We start from the raw sequence: 17,439 nt of genomic DNA, 5'->3' as shown, positions 1-17,439 counted from the left end.
AATAATCCTGGGCCTAAATGTAATTAAGCAGAAATAGATTTTTTCACCCCCACCTTCCCTTCGTTCCTCAGGTACTGACAGGCTAGCTATGAAAAGGTGGAGAAGTCCCAGGACAGTGTGTGTGTGTGTGTGTGTGTGTGTGTGTGTGTGTGTGTGTGTGTGTGTGTGTGTGTGTGTGTGTGTGTGTGTGTGTGTGTGTGTGTGTGTGTGTTTGTGTGTGTGTGCGTGCATGGCGGCCAACAGTCTGCTGTTTAATTGGCCGTGTCTTACGTGTTACACTGAGAGTTTGGTGCTAGGGGAATAGAGATGCAAAATCCTACTTTCTGTGCGTGTGTGGGTGTACGCGTGTGTGTGTGACACACACACACACACACACACACACACACACACGTTCATCTTCATAGTGCGGGGGTGAGTGCATCTCCATCAGTTGGAGCTCTGCCAAGCCCATAAATCAGTGGTAAAAAGTGACTACTATTGGACAAGGTGACAGCAGGAGAAGTTGCTACATCATTATTTATTTGACAAAAGCTGTTCCATCGCCGTTTAAACAGAGAATCCACCTCGAGCGGGCATAAAACCCAGGTTTAAAAAAATGTAATAAAAAAATACTGAAGTGATACTATGATACTTGAAATTCATATTTGCCATTCAGCTTTTCAAACACGATGTATCGTAGCTGGCTTTTAAATACCCTTATATGTCCAGAATTGCAAACGTGCGCGCGCACGCTCGCACGCACACACACAGACAGACAGTATGCCATTTCACATACTAAACTGGTCGCAATCATATTTAGATGTACAGTAGGACCCATGCACACAGCATCTAATGAAGGCACCCACAATGTTCAATTGTTATTGCATTGCATTGCTTTTTTTATTAATATTATTCCATTTGTTTCGCTATTTCCTCAATTTGCTGCAATGTGGAGCAGTAATTTATCTGTCTGTATACTCAGATGATTGGCTAGGGAGGCCGCCCGGGGAAACAGAAGGTCCTCGGTTCGCTTCCCAGCCCCAGACTGTGTGTCTAAGAGTCCCTTGAGCAAGACATTAAACTGCTCCCCCAGCACTGCACTAATAGCGTTCACATAAATAAATGCTGGGGACACATTTCACATAATATGCAAATATATACAGTGACAACAACATATCCCCCGAAGGAGTAGGGAACCAAATGAATCATTATTACGTATTCATTACAACGGGTTGTAGCAATAAAGAATCCTGAAACCATGGTGTAAAGTAAAATAAAAATGCAATCCATTAACTAACGACATGTACTCAAGTACTGTGGTGAGGTTTTTTTTTTTTTTTTTTACCTCACTGGAGTATTTCCTGTGCTTTCGCTTCTACTCCACGGAATTCCAAGGAACATAATTATACCCTTACTCCACTACAATTATCTGAAATCTTTTAGTTAGCCCTATATACTGTATATATTTCAGCCATTTGAAAATAGCAGATCTACAAGCTCTTTACAAGAGATTTTTTGGGACATTCTGCACAATTGCCGGGTTTCCCAAAGCGATTTTAGTCCATCGTAAGCCCATCGTAGCTCACGCATGGTCGTAGAGACCAAGCCCCGATCGTCATGTTCCCGTGTTTACATGGGTTTGGGCAGAGCGAATTATTTAGCCCCCTACAACTACACCAACATTCAGATTTCACAAACAAAGTGCTTAATAAAGTCTCACACCTGTCTAAATACGGTACGGCTTTCTATAATTACCCGTATCCTCCGTGTTCTTTAATAAGAAGCCTTTTTATCCGATCGCTGTCTGTTTATCTCAATGGGGTTGGTGCACATGGGGAACGCCAGGAAATACTTGGGAAAACAGAACGCGATCAGATAAAAAGGCTGCTTATTAAAGAACACGGAGGATACAGGTAATTATAGAATGCCGTACCGTATTTAGACAGGAGTGACACTTTATTAAAGGAGCTAATAGTCAACTTTTTCATTGTAGGGCCGACACTTTGTTTACTTTGTTTACATCCTAGTCTATAGACTAGAATGTAAACAAAGTGTCGGTCTGACAATGGCCAAAATTATTATTTTATCATTATTTTACGCTTTTTGTGGTCATTTTTGAATAGAAACACATATATGAAGCTTATTCTTTTTATAAAATATTTTCAAAACATAATTTTTATTTTAGCATCCGTTTTTCAAGAAAAAGTTGACTATAGCTCTGAAATCTGAATGATGGTGTAGTTGTAGGGGGCTAATTAAGTCGCTCTGCCCAAACCCATGTAAACACGGGAGCATGACGATTGGGGCTTGGTCTCTACGACCATGCGTGAGCTACAATGAATGGGCTAAAATTTCTTTGGGAAACTCGGCCATTGAGTACTTTTACTTTTAGTACTTAAAGTATATTTTGATGCCGATACTTTACTACTCAAGTACATAATCTATCTACATTGCAGTTTTGCTAACCTTTACTAATATGAGTAATTTTTCCACCACTGGTGTTGACTGACATGTGTCTCATCCAACCAGAGCGCACCATCATCATGTCCACCCACCACCTGGACGAGGCGGAGGTGCTGAGCGACCGCATCGCCTTCCTGGAGAGGGGGGGCCTCAAGGTGTGCGGCACCCCGCTGCACCTCAAAGACAAGCTGGGCCAGGGCTACAACCTCACCGTCACCAAGAAGGTAACGCACTGCTTCTGACAGTTCGTCCGCACTCCCCGCGATGCGTGCGACGCAAAAAATAATAATAATAGGATGTTAACCACTTTAACCCTCAACCCTCGATCCCTGAAGAAGGTGGAAACGTTGTTTTTTCCGAATAATTTGATAAATTAATCTTTTGCTTTGTGGCTTCAAACCATGCGACCCCTTATTAAATGTTATGCTTTTGCACTGTGGTCAGCACCTCTGCACTATTTGTATGTGCTATTTGTATGTGCTCTTCCAGCTTGTTTGTTAACCACTCTAACGTGTGGCATCCCTATTTTGGGGCAAATTGTCAAACTCTGTCAAAAGTTTAACATTTCCGGCTTTATTCGCAATTCTTTTTTCTTTTTTTTCCCTACTTTTTTTTGCAAATGGAACAGTAATTCCACCGGACATGTCCGGGAAGCGGCCTCGGTCAAAGTCTCCCACTCCACAAACAGATGAACGCGGAAGCACAGAAACAATTATGCAGATATCCCTTCATGTCGGGAAAGATTGTCTCGTCAAAGTGCTCTTATCACTGACCGTCTCCACCCGGAGCTCAGACACATAATCTGCTCTTTCTTTCCTAGTTTTCAATTCGAGGGACACAAAGTTATTCATGAGTTCGGATTCAAAACTAAAAAGAAAAAAAGAATTACAAAACAAATCAATATAAAACTCCAACCTCGATCTTTCTCTGATCCTTAGTGATGGAAGAATACCACAATACAAAAGAAGGTCAAAGTACTAAAAAGTTTTGTTGGCTTGTAGATGGGCTATTTTTTTTAAAGGACAACTTTAGTTTTTTAAGATTTGCACAATTTTTCATGACTTTTTCAAAAATAGCAGATATACAAGCTCACAGCACGGAGTGCCGTGCTGTGAGCTTGTATATCTGCTATTTTTCAATAGTTAAAGCATTCAATAATTCTAGGCCCTAAATGGGGTTTAAAAGGGTAATACTTTCCACCTCTTGCCGCCCCGCTCCTCGCAGGTCCAGAGCGCCGACTCGTCGGAGGCGCGGTTCGACTCGTCGGAGCTGAAGGAGTTCATCCAGGCCCACGTGCCGGAGGCGCGGCTGAAGGAGGCGCACGGCGGCGACCTGGTCTACTCGCTGCCGCCCTTCACCTCCTCCAACGCCTCGGCCTACCGCTCGCTGCTGACCGCGCTGGACGCCAACCTGGACGCGCTGCAGCTCGGCTGCTACGGCATCTCTGACACCACGCTGGAGGAGGTACGTGCACGCGCTCACACACACACAAACGTGTAGACGTTGCGCGCGCTCGCACGCACGCACGCACACACACAGGCACGTTTGTGCTATGCTTGTGAGGACGTTGGCATTTTCAGTTCGCTTTAAAATAATTAGTATATTCAAAGATTTGCACAGATTTTCACGTTTCTTCAAAAATAGCAGATCTACAAGCTCGAGCTTGTATATCTGCTATTTTTGAATAGCCCAAAAAAAATTAAGGTTAAAGGACTATTTCACCTCTGGGACAACCAGATCTTATTTTATTGTTGTTTGGGACACGATCAACACAATCCTGACTTATTTTTTGAGTTCAATCTGTGTTTTTTTTTTGTTTTTTTAACACAAAAAATAATTCAGGATTGTGTTGATCGTGTCCCAAACAACAATAAAACAAGATCTGGTTGTCCCAGAGGTGAAATGGTCCTTTAAAGCTGTGGCGTGACACAGACCCGGTCTTAATGGGGTAAAATGTTTAGGACGGACGGTTTTTATGAATGCCATCTTGTGCCGTTTTCTTTTAACCCAGACCCTGATAATAGCCTAATCTACAAGCTTTGAGCCCTATACAAGCTCTGGGCTCGAGCTTGTGTAGATCTGCTATTTTCAGTGCATGACGCAGTCAAGTATAAATCGAGCATAACTCCAACCCCGATCCCAACCCTAACCCCAACCCCATCCTGAACCCTAGCCAATATTAAAGGGCCTACACCATGCTTTTAAAACTATATTTTTTGTATAAATATATGCTCAAAATTGAGTCTTAGACAGGTTTTAACCCTCAAAAATCACACCCGTGTGAACTGAGTGAACTGGTTCTCCCCCCCCCCCCCCCCCGTGTGTGTGTGTGTGTGTGTGTGTGTGTGTGTGTGTGGCCTGGACAACAGCGCCCCTCCCTTAACATGTGTGGTCAGAAAAGGTACTACACAGGCTTGAGGCTACATACAGACCCACCCACCCACATACAAACAAACTAACTAACAAACAAACATACCTACACACACGGCCACGCTATGGAGACGGTGTGACCACCGCTCAAAAACACTCTGACCACTCTTTTTGTTTGTTCTAGCTCTACTATAATGAGGCTCTCCAGCTGCAATACCAAAACGGCCTCTGTTTGCTCAGGGGCGCATCTAGTGGGGTTTTTCCAGAAAAAAAAGAAGTTTTTTGAAAAAAAAAAAGTTTTGTGAAAAAAAAGTTTTTTGAAAAAAAGTTTTTTGAAAAAAGTTTTTTGAAAAAAAAAGTTTTTGAAAAAAAATTTTTTTGAAAAAAAAATTTTTTTTTTTGAAAAGTTTTGAAAAAAAAACATTTTTTTTTTTTTTTTTTTTTTAATAATTTTTGAATCTGCATTGCATTTTTTTGAAAAAAAAAAGTTTTGAAAAAAAATTGAAAAAAAAATTTTTTTTGAAAAAGATTTTGTTTTGACTCTGAAAAAAAAACGGGAAACGAGAGTGACGTCACTCTCGTCAACTCTCAGAACAGCACTGTTCTGAGAACCCGTGGAAAGCTTTTCATCTCTGTCTGCCCAAAACCAGAGAAAGACACAACGGTCAGAAATAGGACTTTGTGAGGATAGAAGGTGCCAGTGGGACCCCAAAAAAAGGTTTTAAAATAGAAAAAGTGAAAATTCATGGTGTAGGTCCTTTAAGTCTAGTCTTTTTAACATAAAACAATAATTTCTCTTGTGGAGGCCAGGAAAACTGTCTGTCCCCACAATGTCTAACTGTCTTTCCCCAAATTCAATTAATACTTGTGGGGACATTTACCCATCACATTTATAGTAATATGAGTACACACACACACACACACACACACACACACACACACACACACACACACACACACACACACACACACACACACACACACACACACACACACACACACGCACACACCCAGGGGCGTCACACCAAATTCTGGGCCCTGGGTACAAGGATTCACTGCGGGGCCCCCCATGAATGTTAACTATTGAAAAATAGCAGATATACAAGCTCACAGCGCGGCACCGAGTGCCGCGCTGTGAGCTTGTAGATCTGCTATTTTTTGAAAAATTGTGAAAATGTGTGCAAGAAACCTATGTTTCCATGTTAGTGGTGCTCAAACCTTTTCATGAGAAGGACCCCCAAAATGATCTGTATTTGGCCACGGACCCCCATCTCAAAATATTTACTTCCAGGGACCCCACCAGAAGAAAAATCAGAGTTACAAATGTTCGCTTAAAAATTACATGTATTCAAAGATTTGCACACATTTTCACGACTTTTAAAAAATAGCAGATCTACAAGCTCGCAGTGCGGCACTCGGTGCCGCGCTGTGAGCTTGTAGATCTGTTATTTTTTCAATAGCTAAAGTTACTAGGGCCCCTCCATCTTGGGCCCTATAGTAACTCAGTCCCACTTTCCTTCCCCCCTTGTGACGCCCCTGCACACACCCACAATACATGTACACGCACAGGCCCTACAGCGGTTTTGGAGTCAGAATCACTTTATTGCATAAACTTTCTCACCCATCTGCTGCTGTGACCTCGTGGGTCGAGCGTACTTAATGTACGAGGTAGAGAGAGGCATGCTGGGAGAAAAACCTTTTTTTATTTTTTTGTTCTGAAAAGACTTAATGACCTACTTACTTAAATTAAATTTGTTATACATGCCTCGTTGTTGACACTCGGAAAGTCTTAGTCCATCTGCAAGCTCACAAAGCATCACATTGCGATGCATTGTAAGCTTTCAGATCAGCTGTGACAGATTTTTGTTGTTGTTGTTTAGTTACTAGTATAGTTTATTTCGGTCCATTGAACGAAAAGGAATAAGTACATACAAATACGACTTCTGTGTTACAATTAACTCATTTGCTGCCAAAAACATTTTTATACCCAGCTGTTGCCTGCTTTTCCCTTTTTGGCCACTGGGGGGCACTGTTCACTAATATATGAGACAGCAATGTGTTCACTGCTCTCTGGGCTGCCTGTGATGCTGATAAAAAATTATAAAAAATGAATTCCTGTAATCAGCTTTCTGCACACCTTCTTCAAAATGGCCACCAAAATGGCCGCCATCCACATGCTGTAATTGTTTGTGTGTGTTTATCTAAAAATTGATTTTTCTTGGGGTTGATTATATTTTTCTGCCAACTGCAAGGGGGCAATGGACATCTTCTGAGAGCTTTTTTTTCTTCAAAAAATATTTAATTTTTTTTTTCATTTAAATTTTTATTTTTTTATAAAGCCTGAAATGTATTAGATAGATTTTTTTTAACCCTTGGCAGGCAATGTGTTAAGCAATATTACACGAGAGGGTGTGCATTATGACGGTTATTTGCACGCCAGCCTTGCTGCAGGAACGAGCCGAAGGCGAGTTCCGTAGGCAGGATTGAAGTGCCAGATAACCGTGATAAGGCAGACCCTAGAGTGTAATATTGAGATTATACAACTGTTGCCCTTAAAAAAAACATGTCAACTTAATTTCATTGTAATTAAGATATTCGATAGGAATCTTTAATTTTTGAATGCCTCATATAGCTACTATGTCCCTGAACTGCTAGCCTAGCCGCCTAGCATAGTGTGGGGAGGGGGAGCGCTTCAGCTCGTTTCACAACCAGCACAGCTGATTTATTCGTTTGATTAGACAGTGCAGTAGTGCTCATTAATTGCACACCCAATCAGATTGCTTCATCGGAACTACCAGTTGTATAATGGTGATTATATAGGGCTTAAGTGGTTCCATCCATGTTGGGTGACATTACCGTGTCATTGTCACTTCTAGGTGTTCCTCCAGCTGACTCAAGACAATCCCCAGACTGAAGACGAGGACAGACCTCCTCTGTCCGTATCAGAGTCCATCTCTGACTTTGGATCCACAGAGACTCTGCCTGAGGACCTCGTTGGGAGCGGTGACTACTTCAATGACAAGACCAGTGCGTAGTACTGCGGACACCCCCTTCTGTCACTAAGAACATTCAGTCTGCTCATTTTGGATTGATTGATTGATTGATTGATTGATTGATTGATTGATTGATTGATTTGATTTGATTGATTTGATTGATTTGATTGATTGACTGACATTCCTATCCAAAGAATAACACAATAACATAGCTGGGATTTGGAGGAGGGGGGGGGGGGGGGGGGGGTATGAGAGACATATACAGAAAAGTCAATATAAATACATTTCATGCCGTTTCCAATGTAAGTTAAAACAAGAAGGGTATATTAAATCAGTGGTGTAAAGTAACTACTACTACATAAGTACATTTACTTAAGTACTGTACTTAAGTACAGTTTTGAGGTATTTGTACTTTATTTGAGTATTTCCAATTTCCAATACTTTTACTTCAACTCCACTACATCTCAAATATTGTACTTTTACTTCACTACATTTATTTAAAAACTTTAGTTACTAGTTACTTTGCAGATATAAATGATTATATTATAAAAACATACATTAAAGGGGAAGACCACCCATTTTCAATATTGAAATATGTCATTAATATACCTTAGAGGAGTTGTGTGGAAATAGAAAAAAAGTTCCCCCCCTTCTGTGTTGCCTAGAACTGGAGGATTGATTTTGGGGTTTGTATTGTAAATTACAACTTGATGACATCACACATTGTACTTTACTAATACAAACCCCAAAATCAATCCTCCAGTTGTAGGCAACACAGAAGGGGGGGGGGAACTTTTTTTCTATTTCCACACAACTCCTCTAAGGTATATTAATGACATATTTCAATATTGAAAATGGGTGGTCTTCCCCTTTAATCCACTTTAGCCCTATTTTATACCTAGGCTATTTGAAAACAGCCGATCTACAAGCTCACAACGCGTTGCATCGCGAGTCGCGATGCGACGCGTTGTGAGCTTGTAGATCTGCTATTAAAAAATTAAAAAGTGTTCAGGGTGTTATAAAAGCCTGATTAGACGATAAAATGACCAAAAGTTATTGTTTTCCCCCCTCCCTCCTTGGTCTCTGGTCCAGGCCTCACAGGCTCCTCCACGGTGAAAGGCCTGGCTCTGACCTGGCAGCAGGTGAGCGCCATGCTGGTGAAGAGGTTCCACCACTCGCGGCGCGACTGGAAGGGCCTGATCTCGCAGATCGTGCTGCCCGTCCTCTTCGTGCTGTTCGCCATGGGCCTGGGCTCCATCCGCAACGACCTGCAGCACTACCCCGAGCTGGAGCTCAGCCCCGCCCTCTACAACCTGGGACCCAGCTACTCCTTCTTCAGGTCAGAGAGAGAGATGGCTCATTTCAGACTGACAGTTATCTTCAAAATCTGTTGATTGTTTTTGTCAACTACTTGTCTTTGTGATTAACCCATTTAGAACGGGTACACACATTATTGTGTATCATTATTTTATGCTTTAACTATTGAAAAATAGCAGATATACAAGCTCACAGCGTGGCACCGAGTGCCGCGCTGCGAGCTTGTAGATCTGCTATTTTAGAAAAATCGTGAAAATTAGAATTTTGACTCGATTCTAGAAGTGTCTTTTGAAAAACCCATGTTTCTATGTCAGCAATCTGGCTAGCCATCGTCAAAGAAAGGGTCCTTTTCACTTAACTCATTCTGAGCCCCAGACATTAACGGATTATAAAGTCCAGAGTGCCTCACTCAGGCCCCGTTAACGGCCATACTCTTATTTTGAAGGCCAGAAGTCCACAGCGCAATCACTTCCGGTCTGACGTCATCGGGTCCTGCGCCGGAACCGATCCTTGTCCACGTGGAGTTGTGTAATGGCGGACTGGGAGCTTTTATAACTGTGTAACATAAGCGAGCATCTGCCTCCATCCTAGCTTCTAAAGTGTAGTTATGAGTTAATGGACATTAAAGATGAGATCCCCGTCCACCTCAATGTTATGGATGGGACTATTTTGTGCTTGTGGAGCCGTGATGATGCGAAATCAGCGACGGATTTCGTCTCCGGACCTCCGGCCATTGTTCTCGGTAATGTATCCGCCGTTACAGTAATATATTACTTTTCGCGAGATATCTCGGGAATGGCACTCCAGATACTCGAGTACATTTCACGAGATATCTCGGGAATGGCACTAAATCGGTTAACTGGAGCTCAGTTAGTCTGTTCTTGAGAGACTACTATGTCAGTGGTTCTCAAACCTTTTCATGTGAAGGACCCCCAAACTGATATTTATTTGGCCACGGACCCCCATCTCAAAATATCTAGTTCCAGGGACCACCCAGAAGCAAAATTTGAGTTACAATCGTTCGCTTTGAAAATACATATATTCAAAGATTTGCACACATTTTCACGACTTCTTCAAAAATAGCAGATCTACAAGCTTGCAGCGCGGCACTCGGTGCCGCGCTGTGAGCTTGTATATCTGCTATTTTTCACTGGTTAAAGCATTCAATAATTCTAGGCCTAAATGGCTTAATTTAGACTGTAAAATTATCGTATAAAATAAGGTTACGAAGAACTAATGATTGTAAGTAATCATCACCCGAAAGGGAAATCGTGAAATTGCCTAAGCACTTTAACTGTTCTGCTGCTGTAGACGGCGCTCACCGTCATTGAAAGGGTTAATACCATGGCGCCGTTGACGGTGAGGACTGTGAATCTTACTGTATATACAGTAAAGATATTATTACTTACTTAATGTCGCTCCGGTCCCGCCCGCATCGGTAATGTCGGCGATTTGTTTACAACGCACGTTGGGCGTGCACGCGAAGTGAAGCTCCTCAATGTTAAGTCAATGGAGAGGCCCATAAAGAAACTTCATTTAAACAAAATAGCCATTTTGAGACATTTTGCAGCAGATCTAAATGTAAACAAGGCACAAGGCAGGGCGCAGCCATCTTCCTCTTCTTGTCCCACACTGTCATGTGACTAGATGACGTAATCGTTGCCGTCAAGTGATAATCCAAAAAAACAAAAACAACCCCCTTCCAGCCCTTCAAAATAATAGCGGCGGCCTATGGAGGAAACTGCGTGGCACCGAGGCACCAAGCAACCTTCAGATTAAGGGGGCACTATTAGTGTTAAAAAGCTGTAAAGAATTGCTAAACAATTGCTAATATAGAAGATCTGCATGCTACAAGATCTACAACATATTGCGTGTCTTGTAGATTGTCTATCGAAAATCGGGAATACTTAGGCATTTTAAAGATAAATTCCCCCAAATTGTTAATTAGTTACTTTCGACCACTGAACTAAAGCAACTATTTTAGGTCCGCTGCAGCAGCGTTGATACTGATGGTGAACTGATGAAGAAAAGAGAGAGACAAAGAGAGAGAAGGGCTGGGGGCTGGGGGGGGGGGCGCAGAGAGAGGGCAAACGAAAGACATGTTCGTCAGGATGATGTCTGAGAGATGCCAGATCAAAGCCAAACAGGCCGCGGTGATTTCTCAATTCTCAAGTAAGTATGTTTGAACAGAAATGTGGCTAGGGAGAGAAATGCTAATTCCCATGTCAGACAATATCAAAGAGGATTTTCCCCCCCGTCCTCCGATGTCCTACCTCGCGCGGTTTCCAATTTTATTTGTGATGTTCCGTCTCTGTTTCTTTACACTTGAGATGATGAGGGTGTGTGGGTGCTTTAACCCATTTAGGCCTAAAATTATTGGATGCTTTAACTATTAAAAAATAGCAGATATGCAAGCTCACAGCGCGGCACCGAGTGCTGCGAGCTTGTAGATCTGCTGTTTTTTGAAAAAGTCGTGAAAATGTGTGCAAATCTTTGAATATGTATTTTTAAAGCAAACGTTTTTAACTCAAATTTTGCTTCTGGGTGGTCCCTGGAACTAGATATTTTGAGATGGGGGTCCATGGCCAAATACATATCATGTTGGGGGTCCTTCACATGAAAAGGTTTGAGAACCACTGACATAGTAGTCTCTCAAGAACAGACTAACTGAGCTCCAGTTAAGTGAAAAGGACCTTTTCTTTGACGATTGCTGGCCAGATTGCTGACATAGAAACATGGGGTTTTTCAAAAAACCTTAGAAGGATTCAAAAGACACTTATAGAATCGGGTAAAAATTCAAATTTTCACGATTTTTCTAAAATAGCAGATCTACAAGCACCGAGTGCCACGCTGTGAGCTTGTAGATCTGCCATTTTTTAATAGTTAAAGCATAACATAATAATACACAATAATGTGTACCCGTTCTGAATGGGTTTTAATATTCTGGTATTACACTTTAATGATACAGGTCTCTGCAACTTCAAGGATGATTCTGTCGACGTGTTAGGCATAAAGTGGGTGTCTGAAGGTCCTTGTGCGTTAAAAAGAAAATCATAAAAAATAAAATGTGCATGTGTTAAAACGGAAGGTAACATAATCTGAGTCTCATCTGTTTGAATAGCTGGCCGAGGTTCAGAATGGGTCAGAATATGTGATTACAGTCAGTATGTGCTCATTGGCAAACATATCTCAGTTCAGCGGTCCTACCGTGATAACCTTGGCGAATGTCCCTCCTAAATGCTAATCTCCCAAACCTCTGCTAATTGCTTTTCATTTTTTAATTAGAATCCAAACGAAGACTTTTGTCTTGGTTTTATTCTCAGTAGAATGAACATCCAGCTACAGTATGTCTCACACAAACCTTTAGCTGAATAGCACTGAAAGTGGTTATTTTACTCGTAATCATAGTGTCACTGCGTTGGGTACTACATTATATGTCTGCTATATTCTGTAGCACCTTTTGTCAAATGGTGCAACGTAGAACGACTAGAGTTGCCTTAAAAAGATTTTAGGACTCCTCCGTAAAGATATGTGTATGTACATACTGTGTGTTTTTTTATGTGAGCTTTCTGCATATATGATGGCTTTTTTATGCTTAAACAAACAATCAGGATTTGACAGTGCCTGAGCAGCAAGAGGCACACACACAAACACGCACGCACGCACGCACGCACGCACGCACGAACGCACGAACGCACGAACGCACGCACGCACGCACACACACACACACACACACACACACATTTTGCCCTACATTATTGACAATCTATTTTGGGGGATTTTTTTCATTCTTTTGTCAAATAAAAAAAAGGGACCCAAGGACCACTAGATGGTCTCATAACATCCTTTTATAAGAACATTTCTTCCCGCCGTTCCAGGCTGTACTGTAGCCGGGAGTCTCTCTCCATTCCGACATGTCGCCACTCCGAAATTGACTTGTCAGAGTGGCGACACTCCCATGGGCCTAAGGTTTAGGGTTAGGGTTAGAGATAGGGTTAGTGTCGGAATGGAGACATGTCGGAAAGGAGACATGTCGGAGTGGAGAGATGCGCTCACTGTAGCCTTATAGAGACACACAGCCATTTTTCCTTTTTCTTTTGTTTAATATCTGGTAAATTATTCATGCCTGCACCCCCTCCCCCCCAACTGCCTTTGAACTCCTGTGTTTCTTTCATTCTGTGCCCCAACAGCAACCAGAACCCTTCCTCCAGCGGGCTGGTGGACAGCATGATGTCCTTCCCGGGGATCGATAACGCCTGCCTCGACGAGCCCGAGAGCAAGTACGTGAACTCACACGACCTCCAACCGGCTCTTAACTCTTAACCCTCAAGTACCTGGAAGAACGCAGAGTGCCACGCTGCCATTTAGGGCCTAGAATTATTGAATGCTTTAAGTATTGGAAAAATAGCAGATCTGCAAGCTCGCAGTGAGCTTGCAGATCTGCTATTTTTGAAAAATTGTGAAAATGTGTGCACATTTTTCATTATATATTTTTCAAAGCAGACTTTTGTAACTCAAATCTCTGCTTCTTGGGGGGGTCCCTGGAACAACATATTTTGAGACATACATGTAATTCTGGGGGGTCCTTGACATGAAAAGGTTTGAGAACCGCTGATTTAGAGGAAGGATTTAGAAGTCGGGTCAAAGCTCGGGTCAAAGATATTCAAACTAAAGACACATGTTTTCAAGATTTTTCAAAAATAGCAGATCTACAAGCTCACAGCGCGGCACTCGGTGCCGCGCTGTGAGCTTGTAGATCTGCTATTTTTCAATAGCTAAAGCATAACATAATGGTTAAAGTGGTTAAAATCTAACGCGACTCGGGAGCGTTCCCGGTATTTGAGGGTTAACTCTTAACCTTGTCACACCTGTCAGCGGCGGCGACGCGGCCCCGCCGTCTCTGTCGCTGCAGCCCTTCTTCTCAGACATCGCATCTCTCTCTCTCTCCTTTTCCCAGAAGTGCTTTCTCCTCGCACTGAGGCGTACGAGAACCGGCGCCGTAGCTGCTATAACCTTGGTGTTGTTGTTTGGCTCTTTTAGCATTCCTCCCGTGTTCTCCCCTTGTTTCATTTGACTACTACTGTGTCTCTCTGTTTCTTCTCTCGCGGGGTGTAAAGTAACTCAGTACATATACTTAACCCATTTAGGCCTAGGATTATTGACTACTTTAACCATTGAAAAATAGCAGATATACAAGCTCACAGCGCGGCACCGAGTGCCGCGCTGCGAGCTTGTAGATCTGCTATTTTTGAAAAATCATGATTTTTTACTTTGCAAGTCTTTGCATATGTCTATTTAAAAGCGAACATTTGTAAATCAAATATTTGCTTCTGGGGGGTCCCTGGAACAACATATTTTGATATGGGGGTCCGTGGCTAAATACCTGTAATTTTGGGGGTCCTTGACATGAAAAAGTTTGAGAACCACAGATTTAGAGGAAGGATTTAGAAGTCGGGTCAAAGATCGGGTCAAAGATATTCATAGACTTGCACACATTTTCACGATTTTTCAAAAATAGCAGATCTACAAGCTCGCAGCGCGGCACTCGGTGCCGCGCTGTGAGCTTGTATATCTGCTATTTTTCTAAGGTTAAAGCATACAGTAATGGTTAAAGTGGTTAAAATCTAACGCGACTCGGGCGCGTTCCAGGTATTTGAGAGTTAAGTACTGTACTTAAGTACAGTTTTGAGGTATCTGTACTTTACTTGAGTATTTCCGATTTCCAATACCAATACTTTTACTTCTACTCCACTACATCTCGGGTCCAAATATTGTACTTTTTTACTCCACTACAATTATTTGAAACCTTTAGTTACTAGTTACTCTGCAGATATAAATTGTAATATTATAAAACATACATAAACTACTTTAGCCCTATTTTATATCTAGCAGATCTACAAGCTTGTAGATCTGCTATTTTCAAACATTGTGTACTTTTACTTTTGGTACTTCTTGATGCCAATACTTTCGTATTTGTAAGTACATTTTGAATTCAGGACGTTTACTTGTAAGGGTACCCTCAAACCAAAATACCTAGAGTGGAATCCGCCAATGCATTTCAATGAGAATGGAGTGTTTTTTTGCCAGTGAGGATTTCTGCAAAAAACGCTCCCTTATCATTGAAATGCATTGGCGGAACGCAGATTCCACTCTCATAGGTATGTTGGTGTGAGGGCACCCTAAGAGAGTATTTTTACATTGCAGTATTGATACTTTTACTTAAGTAAAACATGTGAGTACTTTTTCCACCACTGCTTCTCTCTCTCTTTCTCTCTCTCTCTCTCTCTCTCTCTCTCTCTCTCTCCCTCCTTCTCTCTCTGTTTTCCTCAGCTCTTTGTTATTCCTCCTATTTCCGTGCTGCACAGCTCAACGTATGTGGCTGGAAGCCTGGAACGCGAGGGTGGGAGGGGGGAGAGAGGGGGGCTGCGATGCAAGCATCATTTGTATTCCATAAGCACCCCATGTTTATAGGCGAGATTTGCCCCTTGCAGGCACTCAAATCAATGTTGGCACTCATGAACCAGACCTCAGAGCTGCAATAAAAACTCCAGGCCAAAAAGGAAGAGAGAGAGAGAGAGAGAGAGAGAGAGAGAGAGAGAGAGAGAGAGAGAGAGAGAGAGAGAGAGAGAGAGAGAGCGGAAGAAAGAAACCAAGAGAGTGTGTGTGTGTGTGTGTGTGTGTGTGTGTGTGTGTGTGTGTGTGTGTGTGTGTGTGTGTGTGTGTGCGTGTGCGTGTGCACGCAGTGGTGGAAAAAGTACTCAAAAGTTTTACTTAAGTAAAAGTATCCATACTGCAATATAGAAATAGTCTGTTACAAGTAGGAGTACAGAATTCAAAATGTACTTGAGTAAAAGTACAAAAGTATTGGCATCAATAATTACATAAAGTAGCAAAAGTAGAAAGTACAAAATGTTTGAAAATAGCCAAGGTATAACATAAGTATGTTGTTTTAGAATATTATAATTTATATCAACAAAGTAACTAGTAAGTAACAGAGGAGTGATGTAGTGGTGTGAGCAGGCCTGTAATTTCGTCATTTTAGGGCACAGCCACTTGGCCTTTGGGGTTGTACATTTGTTGAGGGCACAAAGGCCAAATGCCAGGGCAGGAAGGCCATCAAATAAAACAAGATTTTAGTCCATTGAAATAATTAATTGAATGTAAGGGTTAAGGATGATTTGAAATTTGAATGTATAAATATCAATCTGATCAATGATAAGCCCCGCACCAATCAAAATGACTGGATTGGTTTAAAGATGGGGATTCACGAGAGTTAAGAATTCTGAATCTCAACAAAAGTCTACATGACAAGAAAGAGACAGAGGAGCAAGTGGTACAGTCAGCTTGGGCATTAAGGCCACAGTGGCCTCAGGGCATGACAGTCTTTTGAGGGGCACAAGGCCAGACTGAGGGGCAACAGCAGCCATGGCCTTCATGGCCTCCCTGAAATTCCTGCCCTGGGTGTGAGACATAGGAGTGATGTAGTGGTAGAAAGAGGAGTGAGATGAGCCTGCGTCCAGCCAGTGATGCCCTGCAGACAATCACAGAGGAGTGCTGAGCGCTGCAGTGCCTTCCTGCGTAATCTGCAGGCATGTCAGGCCAGTTTAACCCGCAAATACCTGGAACGCGCCCGACTAGATTTTAACCACTTTAACCATTATGTTTTGCTTTAACTATTGAAAAAATAGCAGATCTGTGCAAAGATGTGTGCAAGTCTTTGAATATCTTTGACCCGATCTTTGACCCGACTTCTAAATCCTTCCTCTAAATCAGCTGTTCTCAAACTTTTTCATGTCAAGGACCCCCAAATTGACATTTATTTGGCCGCGGACCCCCATCTCAAAATATGTTGTTCCAGGGACCCCCCAGAAGCAGAGATTTGAGTTACAAAAGTCTGCTTTGAAAAATATATATTAAAAAATGTGCACACATTTTCACGATTTTTCAAAAATAGCAGATCTACAAGCTCGCAGCGCGGCACTCGGTGCCGCGCTGTGAGCTTGTATATCTGCTATTTTTCAATAGTTAAAGCAATTCTAGGCCTAAATGGGTTAAACGTCAATAAATGGAGATATACGGCCAGCCATATGGATCGCTGTTATTACCCCGCTCATGAATACAATAAAAAAGGGGTGTGTGCGAGCGCACACGCGCGTGCGCGTGTGTGTGCTGTATGTGTGCCTGCGTGTGTGTGTGTGTGTGCTGTATGTGTGCCTGCGTGTGTGTGTGTGTGTGTGTGTGTGTGTGTGTGTGTGTGTGTGTGTGTGTGTGTGTGTGCGCGCGGCTGTGTGTGATCAATGCAGGCACGTATATGTCT

At 42.3% G+C, this 17,439-nt stretch overlaps 1 protein-coding gene across 1 annotated transcript in view; it reads left to right on the top strand.

Moving 5' to 3' along the window:
- The window catches only part of abca12 (ATP-binding cassette, sub-family A (ABC1), member 12), a gene marked incomplete at both ends in the record, with an annotated part of 101,265 nt that overhangs the window by 38,626 nt on the left and 45,200 nt on the right, over positions 1-17,439 (top strand). The window contains 5 exons of the mRNA XM_080752913.1: positions 2,509-2,666; positions 3,667-3,906; positions 7,689-7,839; positions 8,898-9,144; positions 13,313-13,402. Of these exons, the coding sequence (XP_080609039.1) occupies positions 2,509-2,666; positions 3,667-3,906; positions 7,689-7,839; positions 8,898-9,144; positions 13,313-13,402 (886 nt within the window). The remainder of the gene's footprint in view (positions 1-2,508; positions 2,667-3,666; positions 3,907-7,688; positions 7,840-8,897; positions 9,145-13,312; positions 13,403-17,439) is intronic.

The sequence above is a fragment of the Nannobrachium achirus genome (genome assembly GCF_963921795.1).
Source record: "Nannobrachium achirus genome assembly, chromosome: 22".
Taxonomy (NCBI): domain Eukaryota; kingdom Metazoa; phylum Chordata; class Actinopteri; order Myctophiformes; family Myctophidae; genus Nannobrachium; species Nannobrachium achirus.
The sequence above is the reverse complement of the archived record's forward strand: the minus strand, read 5'-3'. Positions and strand labels throughout refer to the sequence as shown.